The sequence below is a fragment of the Epinephelus moara genome, chromosome 4, assembly GCF_006386435.1.
Source record: "Epinephelus moara isolate mb chromosome 4, YSFRI_EMoa_1.0, whole genome shotgun sequence".
NCBI lineage: Eukaryota > Metazoa > Chordata > Actinopteri > Perciformes > Serranidae > Epinephelus > Epinephelus moara.
In genome coordinates this window covers 30,045,838-30,070,125 of record NC_065509.1, presented here as the reverse complement: position 1 = coordinate 30,070,125, position 24,288 = coordinate 30,045,838, and the positions used below count along the sequence as shown (strand labels likewise).

General features: G+C 40.1%; 1 protein-coding gene across 7 annotated transcripts in view; it reads left to right on the top strand.

Moving 5' to 3' along the window:
• The window catches only part of diaph2 (diaphanous-related formin 2), a 497,420-nt gene that overhangs the window by 288,123 nt on the left and 185,009 nt on the right, over window positions 1–24,288 (top strand). For all 7 annotated transcript variants that reach the window (XM_050042679.1, XM_050042678.1, XM_050042674.1 and 4 more), the window contains 3 exons: window positions 5,839–5,940; window positions 11,143–11,382; window positions 20,623–20,752. In XM_050042679.1, the coding sequence (XP_049898636.1) occupies window positions 5,839–5,940; window positions 11,143–11,382; window positions 20,623–20,752 (472 nt within the window). The remainder of the gene's footprint in view (window positions 1–5,838; window positions 5,941–11,142; window positions 11,383–20,622; window positions 20,753–24,288) is intronic.

Sequence of the window (24,288 nt, the reverse complement as noted above, 5' to 3'; positions counted from 1 at the left end):
GCTAATTTCTTACCTAGGCCTAACCGCCATATCGATTTGGACTAAACTTGGTAGATATGTAGAACAGGACGCCTCAAGGTGACTGGAGAAATTTAACTCTAACTGGCAACTGGGTGGCGCTATAACAACAGAAAAATGCTTAAAAATGGCTAAAATGCGTCCGATCAATGTGGCTCCCCCTGTGGCCCAATGTTTGTTTGTTTTTTTCTTCTAATTTTTGGTATAACTAAGTCATGGTATGGTATTCTGTACATAATCACGGAATCTGTCAGTGTGTCATTCTGTCAGTCAGTCAGTCAGTCAGTCAGTCAGTCATTCTACCAGTGCGCCCCACTTTTAAGTCAATACAACATATAAACACTATCTGCCTTTCAACGTGCTACCTCAACTACTAATGTACAGTTTCAGCCCACTAACTATCCCACTATTGGCAATGGTACTACTGTACTTTCAATAAAGCAATTGTACTATCAAATTCACAGAAACTCTGAATACATTGCTCTTCTTAATGGGTTCAGTTGACTATTTAATCTGCAATTTTCTATGACCTGTATCCCAAACACACACCATGTGAAACTGTACGTGGGCAACTGTGCACTCAATGGGTATGGACTAGTATATCTTTAATGTATATTTATGCCATAAAGTAGTATTTAGACATATATGAATCATTTTATGATTATTGTCCAGAGTTCCGCTTGATCCGTATGTGAAATAGAGCACGTTTTTACTGACAGTAGTTGTATTTTGAATATCAAAGCATCCTTACTTTGCACTACATCAGCACCTGCTGTTTTAAACAGCATGCGGTGCTGTTAACTGTATGGTTAAGTGTATGCCTAATACATGCCTAATACCCCCCTTTTAAACTGTATTAACTTGGCATGGGTTCACGGATGCTGTGAAACTGAACTTGATTCACTGGAAGCTAGCTGACAGCAGCAGAGATCAAAGTACGGAAGTAAAAGCCCTACAGATACTGTCATCCTCTACAAATGTTTAGTGAACCGTAACCTGTATCTCATTACTTTAACACTCTCCTTTACCCTCACAACCGCTTCGCTTCCTCAAGTACACCTTTCACTGTCTGTGCTGCAGTAGTGGAGTTATTTCAACAATATTTACTGTACTTTATTTATGTATATGTACCAAAAATACACAAATCCAAGTTAAAGTGAGAGGAAAACAGCAGTAATAGTGTTATGAGGTTCACTCAGAGTCCTTGAGTTGACCTGCTGACAGTTAATCTATAATTAATTGATTCAGTATTGTGTGCAATGATATCGTAATCTGTTTCAGGATGGGATAACAACCGAAACAGTTCTCTGCACATTGATGTTATGGTTATTCTTTAAATTGAAATGTAGCACTTTTTGACAGGTAGCCACTGATTGTATATTCACGTATTTTTCACACTGAAGAAAATGAATTGTGCTCGGGCATGTCTTATTGGACTTCTGCTGTCCCTGACACGGATTAATTGATTCTGATCTGTCTCCTGAGCATGTGGTTGAGTGACAGTTGAATACATATTTTAACGATCACGCCCAGAACTTACAAAAGGCAGATTTATGGAGGCCAGATATAGATATGCGTATAAATATACACGGCTGGAACTTTGAAAAGCTTTTGAACTGTGACAGTCAGCAGAGGAAGAATAAATGAAGAACTGAAGGCCATAGCTGTTGTTTGAATGTAGGAGCAGCAGACATGCACAAACCCTCGGAGCATTCCTGAGGAATCAGGAAACAGAACTATCTATTGAAAGGAGGACAATACTGAAAAAGAATCCATGACCATAGGTTGCACATTTTGTAGTCAGCATGTAGTCTTAACATTCTAGGCACATTTTCTGTCTGTTAACATAATGTTCCTGCCTTTTTTTGGCTAAACTGAATGTACACGACAGCAGGTGTACAGTATACGTGGACCAGTTGTTGAATATATTCACATTTTTCACACCTTCAGTCTTCAATCTGTTTTTATTTTTCACAGGGATGCAGGATTTATGAGGTTTTTAACCTGAACCACCAAATTTTTGTGTCGAAGCCTGCTTTGTCGGTGGATTGCAGCATCTTGGCTCGTGTGCTGATACGTAGCACCTTCATCTTCGCCCAAGGCAGTAAATGAATGTGTAGTGTTGCTAGCGTACTTCCAGTAATCTCTCGTAGACTGCTGTGTGTGTCTGGTGGCCTGTGGTGAGGAGTCTGGCCCAGCATCATCACCCAGTCTCCCACATTGCCACACATATGGTGCTGCCTTTGTGTCAATTGTACTCCATGGGGTCTCTAATAATTAACAAGATGACAGACAAATGAAATGACAAGCACAAGGTGGATTCAATTTTCCATTACAGTCTTCTGTCTGTGTTTTTTTTTTTTTTGTTTGTTTGTTTTTTTCAGATGTTTAGCTGTAGCATTTTGAAATGCTGTAATTTCACCTCTTGCAAAACCTTCGATCTCTAACGCAATTACAAAGGCCACTTTAGAAATGGCAAATCTTGCTATTATAAGCTCTGTGTGCACATATGTTTGTATATGTTGAAATGGATTTCTGCATGCTTAGGAATTACCGAAGAGTACTGGAAGCACAGCTTTACCGAAGAAGGAACATCTGATATTAGAAATAGACTGAAATACATTCACCAGACTCCCCCAAGGACACGTTTCCTTCATTTCTATATTATGCCAAACCTGACTCAACTCAAATGGAAAAGCACTGTAAAAGACTGACTGTACAAGGGTGAAAACAACATGTTGATCTTTGCTCAGGAAGCAGTGCCAGAGAAGAATAGCCAAATTAATCGGATTTGCTACAGTATTCGCAGTAACTGTTGGTTTGCTGCTATGTTGATGACCTTCCATTCAGAACTAAGGATACATTCTCAAGGAGAACCATGTTGCTAATCCAGCTACTAATGTCACCTAGAGTTAAAGATTTTATATTCAATGTATTGCTCCTCTCCTGTGGACCAGCAGATCTTTTTCTTTTTTTTTTTTTTTTAAATTTACTTAGAGTCTTAATGTATTCTAGCATACGCTTAACTCTGAATAGGACCAGTCTTTATATTTGACAAACATTTTGTGGAGTTGATGCTACAAATTTTAAGACTTTAAAAGACTACCACATAAAAAAACGAATTATTTCCCAGCGAAACCTTCAAAGCTGGGGTGGCCAGAAATCGGGAATAGCCTGAAAAAAACAGCAGGATTTTGAAATACTCCCTCCTCCTGTAGCTCTCCCCCTCCCCCCCAACCACAGATATATGCACAGGCTTTATACAGTAGCTCAGTGTTTCCAATACATTGATTTCTTTTATCTTATTTCATCATAAAGTTTCCCACAGCGCACTCACTCAGCCCCTCTTTGCTCCGCTCTGTCTCTTTGTTTATCAAACCACAAATGAGACAGGGATTAGCTAGCTAGCCACCCAGTCCCTCTGCCTCACACCCTGTGGCTGTGAATGTTCGCTGGGAGGAGAGCAGCTTGGGAAACACTTCGGTTGGCGGCTGTAGTGCCTCAAATTTGACTAGTGTAAACCCCCAGCACCAGGTAAGCCACAGCACTGGGTCTAACCTGTGTAACAGCAGCAACAGAAAGTTTGCTGATCTGAGGGGAGCTGGGACTGTCTGGTCCTTCAGAGTTGGTTGGATTTGGGCTGCTGCTGCTGCTGACTACTCCAATGCTGCTGCCCACTCTCATCTCAGTGAGGTGGTCTGTAGTAGCGGGGATTGAGGAAGAAGGCATGCTGTAATTCTTGGCTCTAGCTAACGTTAGCTTCATAAAAGTGAACCTGAAGTCGCAGCCGCAAGCCTTTGGCTGCGGTTAGCTAAGGGCTTAACTATTAGCATCATTTTCTCTCCATCTTTGAAGTATTTCTCTGATCTTGACACATGTTTTATCTCGTTATTGTCAAAGTCTCTTTTAGATTTTCTTTTTTAAAGTCCATCTACCTCTTTTAGGTTGCTTTGCAGTGTAGGCAGTTGTTGACAATCCTGGACAATCCTGGAATAGCAACTTTCTTTGCTCTCTGAAATCGCCTGTGATTGGCCAAAGTCATATGTCTCTGGATAGATTTTCTAAAGCCTGAAAACAGAGCCAAAAGGAGGAGCAGATCTAGTTTTCTGTCAGACCACTTGAAGCACAATAAGCTCAAAGTTAATTGTGTTTTTTGCACAATGACACTGGAATCAAAATCCCTACCTTGGCTTTAACTCCAACTTAAACCTGCACTTCTGGAAAATATAATTTAAAAATCCTCAGTTTCAGAATTGTGTTATTTTTCTTCTGAATCATCATAAAAAAGTAATCAGGTATATGAAACAGCTTTAGGAAAAGTTCCTTTACCAAAGGTCACGATTGAATAATTAGCAACATTAGCTTTGTGCTGAATACGGTATGTTCATTGCTGTCAACGAATAGGTGATTTAAAAAAAAAAAAAAAAAAGGAAAACCATGTGCCCAGTCATCATTTAACTCAACATAAATCCATCCTTACAAATCCAATTACACAAATATGCTTTTTTTTATTTTTATATCATCAACTATTTTTTCTGCTTCTGCTGATATGATCAAAAGCCTTCATTATCATGGCACCATTGCTTGCAGCAGACCCTAATTGGAGCTTCAGCAAAAGCAAGCAACATTTGATATAATGGCTCCCTCCCAAACAGGAATGCCAGGCCTGCATTATGGCTTACTGTTTTATTAGCTGCATTCCCTGAGGGAAGGACAGAGATGTCATCATTAGTGGGCAGTAGACACTGGCCGTGGTGCTGAGGTCTATAGAGTGGTCAGCCAGGCCCATAGCCCAGTCGCAGCTACTACTCTCTGTTTTTCCTGTCTAGGCTCCCATCTGGCCACGTGACCCTGCGCCAGTCTGCTCCCGCTGAATAAATTTGGGGAGCTAATGAGGAAGGAAGCTTTGTGAAGACCTGGAAAAGGGCACCTCTTCCTCTTCTTCTCCTCTGAGAAAAAGAGGGAAAAGTCGCCGTGGTCAATTTTATTAACTTGGCTGACCTTCACACAAACAATTAACATTTACAGAAAACACAGCCCCTCCCATTATCTTCCTCATCTCCATCTTAATCTTCAACCTCACCACCAGCAGTATCTTTTTTTCTGCTGCTGCACAGGGAATTTAACATAAAAGTAGCAAATTAATGGCAAAACTGTTGCATGTACTTTTACGGCCATTGCAAGGTGATGTGGATTATGCAGCAGAAGGTCAGTTATCTGAAGGTCCCTGACATGTTCAGTAATTGGCTGAGGGCCACCACTGTCACAGTAAAAAGCCAACAGTGAGCAGTGATTATGTGACCTTATCTACTGATCCTCCAACCAGACCATCAGCAAGCCTCTATGGATTCTGACTGAAATCTGGTCTAATAAAGACAGAACTGTGGAAATGCAAATGTTTTCTTTGACAGTTTCGGAACCCAAAAGATTTTTTACCATATAATCTGATTTCATGTACAAATGTATGATTAGCCAAGCATGTGGTACCTGTTTTTTCCATTGTTCTAGAAAAGTTCATCCATGGCCACATAGCAGTTGAATGCTTGTACTTTCTGATATGAATAAAGCGTCTGTGAAAAGTTATTTTTCAAACCGTTAGCTAACCAGTTAAGTTAAATAGAAACACACTCAGCAGCTTTGCTCGTACAAACTCCTCTCTCCTCCTACTGTGTGTCCTCCTCGTCTGCGAGGTGATTTTTATCCTGACATGGACAGAAAATGAGATTTGCATTAACAGTAGCTCTCTCTGTTCGTGTGTGTGTGTGTGTGTGTGTGTGTTTGGGTGTGTGTGTGTGTTTGTGTGTGCTCTCCCATTTGTAGAACCTGATAAAGAACCTGCCAGAGCAGAAAGAGCTGAATGCGCTAGCGGAACTAAAGGGTGAATATGAAGAGCTAGTGGAGTCGGAGCAGTTTGGCATTGTGGTGAGTATAATTTCCTGGTGACTACTGGATCGCCCCGAGAGAACACACAGTATACACAATCATACTCCCAGTCTACTATAGTCAAACAATTGCAAGCATGCACAGTTGAGAAATTAAATTTTTTTCTTCACTGCTTACTCTTTCTCTCTCTTTATACCTCGCACAGACTCACAAACATACACTGCTCTTTAACACTTTTGTCTGCCTTCCTCCAGCGTTCACTAGTTTTCATACACGGAAATTAAGAAATGTATAATTTAGACGGATACATCCCCGAGAGTTCCAGTAATATTTAATTAAAACATCTACCAATATAAAGAGCATATTTAATAAAGAAAAGTTAACATTTTGTAACCCAACTTCCAAACGATAGAGGCTGTGATTTCAAAAAAGCACTTTTGACTCTTGCTTAGAACATTTCAATCGTTTGTGATTAGGATTCAGCAACAAGAACTCAGCGAATGGCATATTTCTGACATCAACTGTCAATGTTGTCTCATGATAAAATCATACCCTAAGGCTATGAGTCCTGTCTGTAAAAAAGTTCTTTGAAAAGCATGCCACTGCAGCCTGCCAGCACGGTGATGTATCCCAGTCCTCTGATCGATTTACAATGACCCGCCAAAGTTTTATCTTTTGCAGCAAAGGGATAAATAATGCTGTGGGTTCCATATTGTAAGCTTGGAGTAAAAGCTTCACATAGTAATGTATATTTCTTTAGTGATCAAAAGGCCAGAGAAATATCAACGACTAGCAAGTAATTAGAGCTGGAATGACTTGTTACTTCCTGTTTAACGATTAGCGTTCTTTCGCAAACAGAGATATGGAGTATGGTAATAGTCGTATGTAATGCATTACTATGGCAACCAGATTGCAGTTACAGTGTCCTGGAAAACGTTGATATAGCAGTTAATTTGATGAATTTACTATTTATCAGACAACAAGAATTAAACCAACACACTTGGTTTCTTTTGTACCTTTTCCTCCTGCTGTAACTGTGGGTTGTTTTGGGATAAACATGTTGCTGAGGTCCGCCATTTGAAATCTAGTTATGGGACGTTTCTGAGGTGCATTGTCCACCAACACCAGCCACACTTGCCTCAACTCCCAGCACCACTACTGCACCGGGCCGCACCTTGATTCTTTTGGTGTTTTTTGTTTCTCTAATGAGAATTTCATTCTGCGTGTCTGTGCTCAAAGTTGAGCGCTTCCTAGCATCCTGACCTGTTAGAGGGTGGTGCTGGTGGATGATGAAAACAGAAAACATTTCTGGTGTAATCCACCGGGTTGATTGCACCCGTTCATCGCAGATATACACGCCAATATGAAAACAAACGGCAAACTAAACTAAGTTGGAGGAAACAAGAAAGTAATCTGAAGACCCTCATTTAGCTAAGGGAGCAAGTTAAGCTAGCTAACTAATGTTACACTTTACTAAGTTAGCTGACTAACCAGAAACACAGACATACAGACAGATAAACCGAAACTGACACACCTACACAGAGAGATATAACAAAGCTGTAATGCTACAGTAAAGGTAGAGTACAAGATAAGTTAACTCACAATGATGTCTATGCACCTGTGCAAGCTTGGAGGAACACATATGACGTGCAGCTTCTACTGTGGCCATACCTTCTTCATTACCTTCCTGTTTTAGCAACTTTCAGCATTAAATTGTCAAAAAGGTATTTGGCAAACAACCAACTCCAAAAACTGTTTATTAAGATCCCCATTAGCTTTTGCATTGCAGCAGTTATTCCTCAGGGGGTCTACACAGTTACATAGCAACAGTTCTGTGGCTAATCAACATTGTCAGGGCATGACTCAGGAAACTAAAAAATATCATTGAAAAAGCCAAAAAAACACTGCAGGGAGGCTTTAATGCCCAATCTGCAATTGACCCTATTGACACAACTGAGGTTTTTAAGTTGATGGTGAAAAATGACCAAAAAAACAAAGGCATGGATTCTTGTCTCACGTCGGCCTATTTTTATCCAACAACCTGCGTTACACACATGCTCAAACGCCACTCCACCTTCTACCCTTTCACACCCAACCTGCGTTCTTCCTGGAATTCCAGCGATTACGGAAAGTGACTGAAGAGGCAGGGTCGTACTGTAAATCAGTTTCAGAAGAAGTGAAGTACATCATCAGACTGTTCTGACCTTTCCACTTAGTTACAGCTGTAATTACTTTTTAATTAACTGCTCTTGCCATCCATTTACCAAGTGAATACCCAGCACTTTAAGCATCTGTAAAAGGAAGTGTTATCTTTAAACTTAACTTTACAACAAGATCATAGAGGTACATTACACAGTTCTACAAAAGAAATGTTCAATTAGACCCACGGGTCGCAGATGTGCTCCATCTCCCCAGCTGTTCTCTCAACTTACTGAAGGCTTTTTTTTGCCAATGTCTTTTAGGAGATGTAATGAAGCTGGGGGTGGCAGTTTCCCTCGTGATCTCACCAATTTTGTGATCATATGCCTCCCCACTGATGAAGTAGCTCCTCAATGCAGAGCTATTTAGTTCCCTTGGGAAATAAGCTATGTTCAAGCTTTTCTCTGCCAGAGCTGTCACCACCGTGCTCGCTTTTATTGTGATTTCTCCTTATTGTACACAAATCAATTCAAGTGAGGGAGAGGGGCGGAGTGTGTGTGCTTATGTGTGTGTACTTCACATGCATGCATACAACAGAGTGAGGTGGGTGGGAATGTTGGTGTGGGGTGGGGAGAGAGGGGAGGGTTGTTTGACAGACAACTTGCCCATACATATGAATAAATTTTAGCAATAATGAAACATTACGGGCTGGATCTGAAGGTTGCCTTGAAGCGCCGGATTATGTGGCAATCTGTAGAATTTGTCTGTGGTTGCTGCTTTGCCACATATCTTACAGCCAAAACTCCATTTGTTTTAATTCCCTCCCATTTTCATAACTATTTTTTCTCTCGTCTTCTCTAGCTTCAGTGATTCCACTCCTAAGCCCACAAGTATTGATTGAGGCTGTTCTATTATTTATGACAAATCTGTTTAATGGGAGTTTCCTTTATCCATATGAAAGTCAGGATGGAAGCAGGAAAGAGGTTAATCTCATTTGCTAATGAGGGTAGTTGATGTTAAGCTCATTGGAACTAGTCGCAGCAGTAATTAAACTGGAGGTTCAACATGACCATGACGACAAGGTGGTGTAACTTTATAGAATTTCCTTTCTGTCTTTGTCTTGTCACATTATGAAAAGCTATTGTAGGAACTTGCATTCTGAAATAATTTTCAAATAACTCTGAGATTGCAAGGAGCAGAATTCATTCTTGAAAAACATAATAGTCATATTTACAAAGGTTTCTGTGCCTTTACACAGATACATTTTATCCATAGATATATGTGTGTTATTTGTCTTTGTCTAACAATTGCCTCTCAATTGAGCCGCAACTTGTAGTGTTAAGAAGTGCTGCTCTTTATTTAATAGATTTTTTTTTAAGGGTATGTCGGCATATTGCATTTAAATCGTGTCGGTTTTACATGAGAAAAGAAAAAGTTATAGATTTTTTTTATTGCTGGTTATTGTAAATAATGCTCACGCTAATGTAAGGCATGCTCTTGCCCAACCTTCACAGAACAGAGGTGTTTATTATAAAAATGTTTGATTGGGTTTGATTGGATTGACAATTGGGTATAATCGCACAAGAATCTTATCTTGTCAGACTTCAGGTAATTCATTTGTAGTGGTTTGGACCATAGGCGTGTCCTGTGAGGAGCTATTGGCTGCTACTGGCGTAGCTTAGGTGTGTGAGATAAACATAGACTATGTAAAGTAATGGACACAGCCACCATGACGTCACCTATTGGTTTGTGGACTAAGGCCCAATCCCAATACCCCCCCTTGTCCACTACCCCTCAGCCCTTAGCCCTACCCCTAGCCCTTGCCCACTACCCCTTGGCCCTCAAAATGAAGCAACGAGGGGTAGGGGTTGAAATATTTCCCTAGGAATTGAGACACCACTCACTACATCACCACGTCACTTACATTCACGCATATGTAACTATTTTAAACCGGAAGCTGCGGCATCTACAATGGAGTCTCCAGTTGAGTTCATCCTACCGATCGCGTTTGCATTATTCATCATGCTTTGTTTGATGAACGACAGACGACAGGGGACTTCTGCTAGCTAGATAGCTAGCTAACTAACCAGCTAACATTACGAGGCAGCATAGTTATACTGGCTGGTATGATATCATAATGTGAAAAATCCGACAATTTTGCAGAACAGGACAGATGACAGACGCCAGATAGTGCAAGCTAGCTAGCTAGCTAACAAGCAACCTGACGACAGTAACGTTAGCTATGTATGAACTTTTTCCCCGTCTCTTGCTTGGTGGTAGCCATGGCGACTTCTACCCCTTGCTGGCAAGTCAGCATCTGAAATCCCTCGCTCCTAAGGGCTAGTTTCATACCCACTACCCTTTGTTATGCCCCCTACCCCTACATGCAAAAAGAAACTGGGACACCCCTACCCCTTGCAGGAACGCGCAAATGTAGGGGGAAGGGCCAAGGGGGGATATTGGGACTGGCCCTTAGTCTTTGAAACCTCTAGTTCGGCATTTTGGCTGTAGCCATCAGAAGTGACCCTATTTGGACGATAGGGTAGATCTAACTGCAATAGCTGTTGCTAGCTTCCCACGCCCTTAATTATACGGAACTTTAAGCCTGGGTCAGTTATATAAAAATTCATCCAAAGGCCAATTGAAGAATTACAGTTTGTGGCACTTGGTGTTGGCTTCATTGTAACAGAGAACTTTTTGAGACTGCAGAGAATTTCTTCATCGAAAGGAAAGCAAAGAACAGCACTGAAGGCTTATCGTCATGGAAAATATGTTTTCGCTTTTCAGTAATGACAACTGTGATAAGCAGATGGTTCATCCAGTCACCTGCCAAACAGCTTCCATTGACGGCATCTCAAATGGTTCTGTGTAACAAACCATCTGTGGTGCACAAAACTATTAAAAAAACAAAAACAGGACAAATGCAGAATCCACACAGGTGTAAGGCAGAGTATGGAGCTTTCAGTTATATGAACATGTGCTGTCATCACATTTACCCTGAACATACACATAGTGTGGAACTGACTAACAGTTTCTAGGCCTTTGGTTTTTATGTACAAAACAAACCACTGCACTGTTTTTCTTTGTCATTCATATCCTCAGATGAGTTCAGTCAAACTCCTACGACCACGTCTCAACGGTATTCTGTTCAAGCTGACGTTTGAGGAGCAGGTGAACAACATCCGGCCGGACATCATGAATGTGACGTTTGCCTGCGAGGAGGTGAAGAAGAGCGAAGGCTTCAGCAAACTGCTGGAGTTGGTGTTGCTGGTCGGAAATTACATGAATGCCGGCTCAAGGAATGCCCAGACCTTTGGTTTCAACGTCAGCTTCCTCTGCAAGGTACAGTAACACACTACAGCACAACACACAGAGGCAGAAATGAATGTAACTGCCTCCCAATATATATAAATACTGTTATGACCAGCTCAAAAGCTGCTGCACAAGGAGGGACATGCACTGGATAAGATGCAGCAGTATAACTTTTATTTACAAAAAGATCACATAAGAGAACAAACATAAAGCGAGGTCTTTTGTCAGGGATTCAGAGTGAGTGTGGGCAGAGTAACGAGCCACTTTCATAGACCATCACCCAGGCACCTTCAATCAGTCGTCAGTGAGATGCACGTAGAATTTCACAGTTTTCTAAAGCAACATTAAATGAGGTTCAATCCAACAAACAGGAGATCAATGAGAACCTCAGAGAATAAGTGTCACAACACTCACCTACATGTTTCACCTGTCACGCGTGCCACAGGGTTGCAGGTGTATGAAGAAACACATAAGTGCATAGCACATGACTTGACAGGGAAACAGAGATAGAGAGGAGGGGGTTAGTGAGAGGGGGTGAACATGTTAGGTGAGGAAGCACCTTGGTACTTCGTCACCTAACATGTTCCTAACATGTTCCCCATCTAACTCGTTTCGCGATTTTTGAAGATGGAGGATTTCAAAATACATTGATAACCTTTTTAAGGCCAACAAAATATATTTATCTATATAGTTTTAATACATTCAGTTAAAATGTTCTCCGCTATTTATGCATCACACATTTGTTTGACAGTCATTAAGATGTAAATGTATACATTGAGATGCAGGCTTATCACTCTCAGTCGGACCTGTCCTGCCTTCATCAAGTGTTGCTCTCAGATAATAAAGACATGCTGAGTGAGAAAACAGATGTAAGCAGATATTGTGGCATTGACTAGATCCTGTAAAATCTACAGTACCTATCAAATGAAAAAATGTTTCAATACAACAAATAACAACCATGATGAGGCATGGAGCGCAGTGGAACTGGACCCAGAAAAAGACAGCATCTGTGTCGGCTGCCAGGTAAAATCACAGCATGCAGAGGTGTGAAAGAGAGGACTGGCAGCCATGTACACACACACACACACACACACACACACACACACACACACACACACACACACACACACTCTCAAACTTACATCAGGCAGGTAGTGAGACAAGAGGCTTTCCTACACTCTTCTGAGAGGAAGAGTCCTTAAGCAGCCCCACTGTAGACAAAGCTAGAGTCAGTCGTGTCACAATGAAAACCAGTAAAAACAAGCTTTTAAGAGTGGATTTTAAAATGGTGCTTAAACCACAAGAGCGTGGTAGTTATAACAGTAGCAAGCTGTAGCGGGAGAGTTCTTATTTATCTTTTATAAATTAGAGTTATGTTATTTTTTAAGCTGCTTTTCTGGAGTATCATTGGATTTGCGGTATGGCGACCAACTAGGGAGAACGTGTGGAGAGTAGCCCTGAGTATATAGATCAACATATGTCCATAATATACCACCAGTCGTGAGAATTTTCAGCTGCAGTGAAGCCATGTCGGAAACAAACAAGGCATCCACTCAAAAAGGGAAAACTATGGCGGGAGCTAACGGGCTAGCTAACAACATGCTCTCGAGACAGATGGGGTCTTGTCTGTCTCTGCACTTCAAACAGAGTTGGAGAAGACCCACGTTGTCATCTCCTCCAAAATGCAAGCTTCCTTTGCACCCATAAACCAATCCCTGGATGTGCTTTGCAAAAAAACTTGACGACTATGAGCCTCGCTTTGCTAAAATGGAGGAAACCCTCACTGATCATAGTGTTAGGCTGACAAGCTTGGAGAAACGGGTGGAAAAACTACAGCAAGAGAGCAAAGAGTTAACTAAGAAGACTGATGACCTGAAGAACCGATCCCGTCGCAATAACTTGTGTGTGATCGAGCTTCTAGAAGGCTATCAAAGTAGAGCAGTCTCTGCGTTTATGTCCAAGTTTCTGGTGGACTTGCTACACTACAACGCTTTCAAGACTCTGCCAGAGCTGGAGGGGCGCACAGGACACTGAGGGCCAAGCCAGCAAGCTTCCTTGGCCTCCAAAAGAGAGAGCAAGTACTGACGATTGCAAGGAAGAAAGTTGCTTTTCTATGAATTTTGTGGGTTTTTAAAACTGACATTTCAGGGCCAACAAGGACTCTACATTCACTGAGTCCTGAAACTGATGTGTTGTAATATACTGATATAGTATTAGGAATTGCCATATTGACCAGAGGGTGATTTTCCTGTGATATTCCATACGTGTACACACATATTTTGACACATTTTTCAGCAACTTTATTCCTAAAACATCAGTGTATTCATCTCTAACTTCACATTTAGTTATTTTTATGCGCAAGAAAATACATTTTTTTTTACACTTGATTAGAATTTGTTTGAAAATTTTGATTTAAGTTGCAGAAATTACATAAACACATTTTTTTAAAGCTCTTGAAGATTTTTGAGAATTCCTTGAGGAGTTCTCTCCCATAAAACTTATTGAAATAAAAAAAATAATATCCAGGAAAACTCTCTAAAACATTCCTACATGCTCAACACCTCTTAATAAATAAAAAAAGGAAATCACACCATCAGCCAGGTTTTCCTAAATGTTCAACTTTCTTTCATGCCAACTACTTACAGGATAAAGATCCAGAAAAATGGGTATTTCTACAAAATCAAGCATCAGCATGTCAACAAATTAAGATTTTATTGAGAGCCAAAAATTCACTTTGTCGTCTTGTCCCTTTAAAGTAGCTTTGGGACTGTGACCATCATGTCAAATGGATCAGCCATGTCATGTGGAAACACTCAACATGGGATTTTTCCATATGGGAGACCTAAGTGTGAATGCCAAAAGCCACCGCCTTACACGCACATTTGAAAGCCAGCAATCTTGCAGGTGTAAAAAGGGCTTTAGTATGGTGGATCCAGTCTGCCTTTCGTGTTCCTGCAGGCTGACTGAATCAGTGTGGAGTGTCAGTGTAGAGCCTGGTAATGCCTCAGGGGGCTGATTGGGCCATTATAGATGGACAAGAAAAAAGTCTGCTTTCTCACTTTAGTCAATCAAGTAAATGGCCCCCTGGGTGGCAGGTCTAGGGTACCTAATGGGCTCATCAGGGAGGAGGTGGTTGATGATGGGAATGAGCAGCAAGGGCATAGGCTGACCCACCTTCAGCCCTCCACTACAGCCCCACGTCCTGCCAAGGACACCCAAATCTCCTGGGAGCCAGCCTGGTCACATATATCCTGCGAGCTGAACATCGGCTCTGGCTTTAAAAGGACAGCGGTGAAATGTGGATTTCATGTCACTATAGTTTAGTGTGGAAAAACGTGAGCAAATTTCACAATAGGGAAGTTTTTAAAACACCCAGGTGAATGACAAATACATTTTCCCAGTTTTAATCATGTGGCCCTGTGCTAATTGATCATTTATCGCTTGTTATATACCAAATAAGATGTCAAAAAATCTGTATCAGGATATTTTTACATCAAAATCTCTGTACTTCTGTGGTTTCAAATTGTTGATGACTAATCCTGCACTCAGGGGCATTTAAAACGTTCACCTTGTCAAATGAGACTTTGGTGAACTGTCTAATCACACCGGTCATATTAAACCACACGTCATAGCTTGTGGGTCATAGTAGCTACTAGATAACAGAGCAATTTGGAGAGAAATAGGGAAAAAATGGTTGGATATCAATGGGCAAAAGCTTTGGTTTAATTTCCAAAACAGTGCAGGAGAGGTCAAACTCATTCATCTGTCCTTGGTCTTTCTCTCGATCCAGCAATAAGAGAGTTGTTTGTGTGTGAAGCCAACAGTTGGATTAGCTGTGGACTCCGCTGTTGCCCTGTATTGCGCCAAACTCTAAGCACGGCCACTTTTTTAAGGGTCCAATCAAATGTAAAGGATTTTATTTAAATCCCTCTTGTAACTGTACACCAAATGTAAATATTACTTTTTTACTGGGACAGTAAAAGACGCTCTAACTTCCGTTTCAGTGGGACTTAAATAGTGGTGTTTTCTTTCCTCTAGAAAACCTGCAAAAAAACAATATAGCAGAGCCTGTTTCCATAATGAAACATATTGGGTAAATGGATAAAAACCATCTGCTGCATGACTCAAAAACAAAGAAATATTGTTTCTCTTGGGTGTTATCCCCGTTTCGCTGAGGGAAAAACACTTTCACAGGCTCTGCTAAATAATTGAAGACCACATGGCAATGATTTGTGTTCATCTTAAACTGAGCAGAACTATTGGGCCACCTATTAGGCACCTCACTTCGTTAACAGGAAGTCATCTACCCAGCATCAGTGTGACCTTCTGTCCTGCTTTCAAAATATAATGTTGCTTTACACTGAACAAATTCAAGTCACTATGCTTCTTTTATTCAGGTAACCTGCGCTAAGCATTGGCCTTGTATGCTTTACTGTTTGCAGCGTATACTATATGTACGTTTTCTTCTTTTAATACAGTATAATACCTAACTGTATGAGCAAGTATAGAGTGTGTGTGCCCTGTGCCGCAGCTCCATCTGCAGAAGTTAAATTGAGCAATCAAGGGCCGACAATCCTTCTGTTAGTGTGAGGCTTCCACATTCCCATTGCCCCTTCTTCTGTTATTAGTTAATTATTGTTTTATTTATTTATTTTCAGTCTGTATATTTAAATGGAAGCGTGTTTGTTTGTAATATACCTTGCCACTCGAAATGCTGAATATATTGAAATGTATCGCACTAACTAGTGAGGGATTTGAAATAATGCTACCTCAAGGCAATTTGTGCAGTGGAAGATTGAATGATATCACTTTCAGCAACTCAGTAATGAGGCAGCATTTTTCCATCTATTTCAAATGAACAGATTTGTTTGAAGAAGTAGCGTTTATAAACACCCCATCCCGCTCCAGCATTAAAACATAATGGGATAAGACACATTGTAAGCAGCCAGCGTAAAAAACAGCAGCTATTAAAATGCATTTTATATAGGTGGTGTTAAAGAAGAGATTTAGGTAAAACTCTGGGTAGCCTAAGCTCTTAAAGTAGAGCATTTCAAAGCTTAGGAGCTCCGACAGTAAAAGCCTTTTTCACTTTTGGCTTTTAGCACAAACTTGAAATGGCCAGGACAAGGGATGGACTGGGATTAAAAATGGCCCTGGACTTTGACACAGACCAGCTCACTACAACCTGTGCACAGATACTCCACAGCCCCTGGCACAGTTCTCACGATACCTTAAAGCTGCATTGGCTGGAATTCCTGATGTAAAATCGTGTGAAAATAACATCAGCACCTTGGGTTTTATGTAGGATTCCCCCTGCCCTTACAGAGGCCCGTAGCAGAATGTGTTACCAACAGCTCCTTTTTATCTCCACATGCTAAGTTTAAAAATGCAGTACATTTGATTCTGCTATATAAGCCAGTCTTTTTGTAAATTATCTAATGCAGTGGTTCACAATCAGGGGTCCTTGAGACGTTCCAGGGGGTCTTCAGAAAAATTGGGAATAGTTTATTTTTACAGTTTAATTTACTGTAGAAGTGAACCCATTGTGAATTAAGCCCCTTTCCCACAGGACGATACACCCATTATCATTCACGAAACATCTGGCTTTTGTATTTAATGGGGAAGGTGACAATTGGCATTACCTCCCGGGACAAATGACTCTGCAGTATTCATGGGTATTTATCAGCTCCAGCTCCAATCGGCTGCGATCAGACGTGATGGAAAAATGACACCTGGATGGACTAATTTTAGCCCCCTTTTTTTAGCACGATACAATGACATGCTGACACGAAATATTATCTGTTTCAGTTCAAGCAGGACTTGGGTATCATTCTAAATTAGTCAGCACAAAGTTCAGTGTCTCTAAAAATGTAACATACTACTCATTACTTGTTACTCTTAACAAAAGTAATAAAATTGATTACTGATTACTGATTTGTTACACTACTTGTTATAGTACTTTTCCGTTACACCCCATAAAATTAGTAGTTGCGTATCTCCCTAAAGTTCATAAATGTCAGGGTAATCGCCGTTAAGTGTAGCTACAGCTAGATAGCATCTGTTTACCTGCGGGTCTTCAGTTGCCTGTGACCAACATAGAGCAACATTTCATCTACCACATATCCAGCCGCAAGCTTCGTCACTTCTTTGTAGCTGCAGCTGTCCACGAGTAAAACCATAAGTTTTTGTTGTTTAGCCAGTGTGGGGCCACAGCCGACCTCCATGGCTGCGGAGGGCTCACCCTTGGTGGGGTGTATTTCCTCGAGCTTCACGTTGCTGTGTTGTCGGTTGTAGTAGCAGAGGTGTTTTAAACTGGAAGTTTGTGTTTTGCCGTGGAAAGAGTTTTAGTCTGACTACCTGCAGCAACAGTGTTCTTGTCATCTTTCCTCCCGACAAAATCAAATTAATGGGAATATATTCAGCTGCTAAGGTAAGCGTTTTCAACTAGCTTGCTGCTTTATGAAGTTCGTGCACACCACAACAATTACTAAAATGAGTCGGCTGATGTGATTGTTGTATTTCAAGTCAGTAGTGATGTGATAAAAGTAACATTGTAACGAGTTGTTTGGTTTTGGGGTAACTGTAATATTATTACTGAGATTTCATTAGTAATTAATTACACTACTTGTTACTGGAAAACAGTAATATTATTACTGTAACGTTACTGCCCAACACTGACTGACTTTGAGAGAGAGACTGAATAAGTAAGAGAATAAAAAAGAAGTAAACACTAACATTTTCAGGCGCCTCCAAGCTACTTTATGCTATTTACTAGCCTGTTTATCGTCATTGTCGTCAATTGTGGAGCCATGTACGTGGCTCTGGTCTCGTAACAATAGGAAGGCAGTCCATTCCCTGTTTTTAAGGGCTTTCCTCTGTTTAAAATCAGAGTCATAAGAGTGCCTATTCTGATTAAAGGTTTTTTGCATTCTCCACGATTATCTCCTCATGTAGTTGACACCTATAGAGTTGTGGCCATAATTGCATCTAACAACCAACATCTTTTAACATGGAGGTCCCTGAAGAGACATCTTGTCAAGCGGTGGTTCATGACCTAATGTTTATCAGTTTAGGGGTTTCTGACACTAAAACATTGAGAACCACTGATGTAAAGGTGTAAACCAGTGTAATGTAAACGAATAAATGTGTAATAGCCATTTCAATTTTTCAACTACATAAATATATATTACATATGCCATATGGCATATAAATGTTTGATGTCCATGTGTTTGTCACACATTCCAATGTTTCCAGACCGTGGCAGTCAGAATATTGTCGTTCCCATGATATCTGCTCCAGAAGATTTTGTTTTGTTTCAGTGTTCCACTATTGCATAGGACAATTTTAGACTTTTAAGACTCAGTAAAAGGCAGTAGCACAGTTTTTTGTTTGTGTAGGAAACCATATTAAAACTCTTTGTTTAGCAAGTAAAAGTCATTCATGATTAAACTGCATTATGCTTAAGGTTAATCTTTTGTTGTATTGTATTCCATCCCCACACATCCACAAGTTATGTTTTCTGCTGGGAGATGACAGTATTCGCTGCAGTTTAAAGGTCCTACTGCTACAGTACGAGAACGTATCAGGCAATGCTTCCAATAATACACCATGCAGCGTAAAAAAAGGAAAGAAAATGCAATATGTTGCTGATCAGGCATCTGAGTCCCATATAATAATAGAAAATAAAACAAAGTGTTTGTGTTTCACCTGGTGTTTTAAAGCTTCGCCTTTTTTTTTTTTAAATTCAGTCCCAGACTTTCTTTAAAATTGAAAATGATAAGCACTAATTATACTGTACAAATTATTTCATTACAGCTGTTCATATTATAAGTGCAGGTTGGGGTAGAGCAGTCTGTTTATGAATTAGTGAATATGCCTGCTCTGTGGACTTGGTCCAGTCTTATTATGTCAGTGGTATTCACCTCACAATGCTAATATGCTTACAGTTTCATCAGATAATTTTAATGACTGCCTTATTACCTGAAACGACATGGTTTCTCCACTCAGACCCACTGCTCTCAGTAAAACCCCACAGAGTGCCCATTCTCCCCTCCTGTGTGTGCACTATATTTGTCCAGGTTAAATACACTTTTTATCAGTGAGACTGTGGACGATATGAAACAATCTAGAGATATACAGCATATTGTACCACTGTATCACATTATTTAGAATTATTATTTCAATAAATAAACTGTTTCCTAACATCTCACCAATTGTTAAATGATTTTTTCCCCTCTTTTACCTCTCCCAGGTTACCCCATCTTTATTACATATTACTAATATTAGTTAGCAGATGAAATCAGCACACCACAGATGCACCTTTTTGTGTTGTAATGACAGCTTTGGGTATAACAATAAACAAATTAAAATTTAAAATGCATGAAATTAAATTGTGATTACCCAACGTGAGCAAATGATTGATCCTCATCTAATGAAAGTATGTGTGTTTTCGTGTTGGTGTGTGACGGTGCGCCTCTGACTGCCTGTAATTGTCTCAATTCACCATTGCCCAAATTTGTGCACTTGTGTGTGCGTGTGCACACGTGTGTTTGCATGTGCACATGTGTGGGCATGTCCAACTGCAGGCTGTTTACAGCGCGGATATTATCAGTAGGAGTACACAGAGGTGGGTTGTGCTAATTAGTTTTCCCAGCATGCCATTCGAACAGCATGGCAATCACGGTGGGGAATGAATATGGAACAAGTTTCCTATGCACTGATGTGGAGACTCCGGCTTCTGTGTATGAGCGCACACACACACACTTGGCAAATAGTGTGGTACTTTAATTCAAACTTTCCTGCCACTGTTTTATTGTCATGGGTGCACTGTTATGTATGTATGTACTGTATGTACGCTACACTATATGGATGTTTATATGTTGTTATTTTAGACATCTGTAATTGGATGTGAAAGTATGTAAGGTCTCATAATGCAGTTTTATTTCATCTCCTCATGTACTGCGCCTCCATCCAGTCCCTTATTTGATACCGGAGATTGACAAAGCAGTTAAGAGGGACCCTTAACATGCAGTCCCTTACTATCTAGGTGGTCGTTTGCTGTACCCCAGAGAGGGTATAAACACATTTTACTTCTTGCTACCGTTGTTGCTGCCATCATGCATGCACCTGTATCATTAGGCAGTGTGGTACATTTGACATGCATGCACCTGTATCATTAGGCAGTGTGGTACATTTGACAATTAAATGTTTAATTGTCTTTTTAAAATTATTTTCTTGTTCCTTTTTCTTCCTTTTCTTTTTTGTTTTTAGCTCCGAGACACAAAATCCATCAGTCAGAACACAACACTTCTTCATTTCCTGGCTGAGAAGTGTGAAGACAATTACCAAGAGATTTTGAGGTTTCCAGATGAACTGGAGCATGTGGAGAATGCCAGCAGAGGTATGTCTCTATGTCTGCCTGTATTTAGACCTTCACACGTCGGCATGCTGACACAGGGTTGGGCAATGAAGAGAAAATTAAGTATCTCAATGTTTTTGACCAGATACCTTGATATTAATGTTGCAATGGTATCTTTGGGTTAGGGCTTTCACAAAATATTAATACAATAGGATTTTAAGAAATAATAAGAAAGAAATCAAACGGCTAGATCGGCTAGAATGAAGTCTTTAAAACCCGGAAAAGACAGCACTTGTAATATAACAATATCTAAAATCTAAGACGATCTCTAGTCTCATATCAGGGTATTAATATATTGCCCAAACCTACATGTACGTTATAAAACCTGGTGACAAATCCAGCCTGGAAGCAGTTTAGGTCTTTCTGGACGATGCAACCACCAACAGACACCCATAAATGCACTGCACCATACTTATTAATTTAACTTAGTTTCTTTTCAACACACTTTGACCCTTTACTTATCTATTTCCTCCCTTGACGACAGCTAGTACCCACTCTGTGTGACAGGAATAGAGTTGTTTGTCTGACCACACTGTCATTCAGCCTGTCAATAAACTAATTCCACTCTAATTCTATTCTCAAGCATTCGGTGGAATCCCTGCAGGCTTATTTACTTTGTTAGTCTCGTAATTGGTTATTTAATCTAATTCAACTAATTATGCACTTGACTGAGGCTGCCAGCCATTGTGTAAGTGGACTGAATAGTCTTCATGCGCTGTATATATTTAGATGTTTAAATGCAAAAATTTTGAATTAGATCAACTTTGTCATTTCATGGGAATGAATTATTCAGGAAGATGGCAGTTAATTGACTGAGGACTCAGGAACTATTTAAAGAGTAGGAGTGCAAAAAGATATGCACTGTGGGCACAACATGCTTCTCTTGTTTCATTGGTGATCACATACAATTAAACACGGTTTTCAATGGAATACTGTAGCAGTGAAATATTGTTAACGTTTTGAGGCATTAAAACTGCTAACGCACCTACAATTCAATTAGTGGAATGGTTACCATTTTTGAATAGGCTGGTGATTGTATTTTTAAAAAGCCTCCACCATTTTAAATCTTCTCTTTTTTGCCACACTCCATATTTTATTTGTTCTTTAATTCCATATATTTCACAGTGTGTGTAGCATGTTGAAGCTAGGTAAATGAGAAAAGCTGAAAAGCCTCTAAAAATCTATTTCATTAGATTTTCTTTGAGGCAAAAAGGAACATAGTGACCAGAGGCCATGTGCTGAGCCACTTCAAGTCTTTGAAAAGCTTTTACTGTCTGTAGAAACAGCAGAGCATCTCTGAATTATTTACCACTATCTTCAGATCCTTTACAAGCTTTTGGTTCCCTGTCAGGTAAACTGGCTAAAGTAAATTAAACAAAGCTTCCTTTTCAGCTTAGTACACAATTCACTCTCACATGAAGTTAAAAACTGCGTATGCATGACAGCCTTCTCTGACAGGTTTTTGGGGGATTTCTGTTTTATATTTGTCTCATTCTTCAACCTGCTGTTACTTTGTTTTCACAATTTGATGTGTTTCTCAGTGATCAACGATCCAATATCATCAATGCAAAGTCAAAACATCGATCCATATCATCATCTTAGGTTACACCTTTATCTTGGAATTCTGTGTCACAGTCAAACAGCAGCAGGCAGATGGCAAGCAGCCAAGAGTAAGAAGACAAGGATTACGTTATTTACAAGGGAATGAATCAAAAACTTCTTGCAGCAACACAGCAACATTAGCTGCTCTGTTTCAACAATGTCAGGCTGAGAAAACGTGCATGCAGGCTGAAATTCAACTGTTCTGTTCTGTCAGAAGAGGCAGTGACTTAAACCATCGGTGAGTAAGAACAAGTATAAAGTATAGCTGCAAGCGGCGATCCCGGGCCAGCCAGCATGGACCTTTTAAAACTTGAAAGCTGGGTAGGATCCAGACCTTTGACCGTTTACAAAACCTGCATTACAGATTACCAACAGGTTTTATGATGATCGGACAGATGCTCATTCAATTATTTCCAAATCTGTGCTGGGCCACATTTCTCTTTGGTGACGTGGTTAATTGCAGAAAGCTTTTGGGAACATGCATCAATGGCTTAGTTAAAAATATTCACCGAGTTTGGGGATGTTCATACAAACGTTCATTGGTTTATTGCCACATTTTTGCGAATGGTCAGTGCAGTTTTTTGGAACTGGTGGCGCCCCCTGTTGAGTGATTTCTTTTTTTTTTCTTTTTCTTTTTCCTTTTTTTTCACACTTTGACCGACATTATTATCTGACAAATCCTGCAAGTTTTCTAATGATTAGACAAACAATTTCTGATTTGTAGTCTGATTTCTGTTGTGCCATGTCAACTTTTTGCTTGTGTGGCGCCCCCAGTGGTTGGAAAAGAAACTTTCAGGGTGTTTTGCTGGTATGTCTCCAGACACTTCTTGCAAGTTCTGTGCTGGTTGGCTCAACAGTTATGGAATTAGGTCTATTTATGTGCTGGTCAATATCTTCAAAATGCAAAGAGATATCCACAAGCTTTTGATGCGATTTTGGTGCAAATAACAACTACAGTTTAGGAGGAAATGTCAAAGATGTGTTTTTCAAACAATTCTTAAGTCTAAATGTTTTTACCATGAGGCGTTGGTGGTTCTTGTGTGTTTTTGTTGGGCACAAAAAGCTGCGCATGTGACAAATTTCAAGTCAATAGGTCTGGCGATGTGAAGGTCACAGCCTGCAAAAATTCGATCTTTGGGCCTTAATTATAGAACTCCCATCGGGATGATTGACATCAATGAAACGATGAAAATTTAATTTGTCTACGACATACCGACTCTCGGAAATCACAGGAAAAATCACCATATTGTTGTGCTTACTCAGGTAATAAATCTCTTAGATAAACCAGAGTAAAGCCTGTGGCCTGCGTGTGATTTCTGATTGTTGATTGTCAGAGGCAAATGGCCATCTACAATGGTTGGAAGTTGTACAATTAATATACCGTGTTGATAAGTGCAATCAGACATGGATAATTTCCCTGTGAAATCATTATTTTTCCTGCCCTGATTGGCTGTTGTAGACTTTCACTCACCCAGCGAACAGTTTCTCTGAGAAAGTGGATCGCTGTCGACTGGACACAATTTGTATTTTAACACCAATTATTATGCATATTTTTCCCACAGTAATTCATAATGTATTTTAATTTTACAGCAGGGCCATACATATTTAAATGAGGGGTGATTGCTAATTGTGGTTAATTGCATCATTGATTATTCCATTTTTTTTGTCTAGTAGCCTCAAGCATTTAGTGATAATAGCTACAGGTAGCAATAAAAGCCTGTTTTAGTACTCTCAGTGCAGATATCTATTACCGCCACACTATCTGCTGGCATTAAATTTATCATTTGAAAGTTTAAGTGCAGTGATGGAACAATAGTTCATGCTTGACTGAAATGCTGTGACCAATATTTTCTTACTGTTCTGACCATGATGTCTTTTACATCTTGACTGTACTGCGTGCAGCACTGAAGGTCATT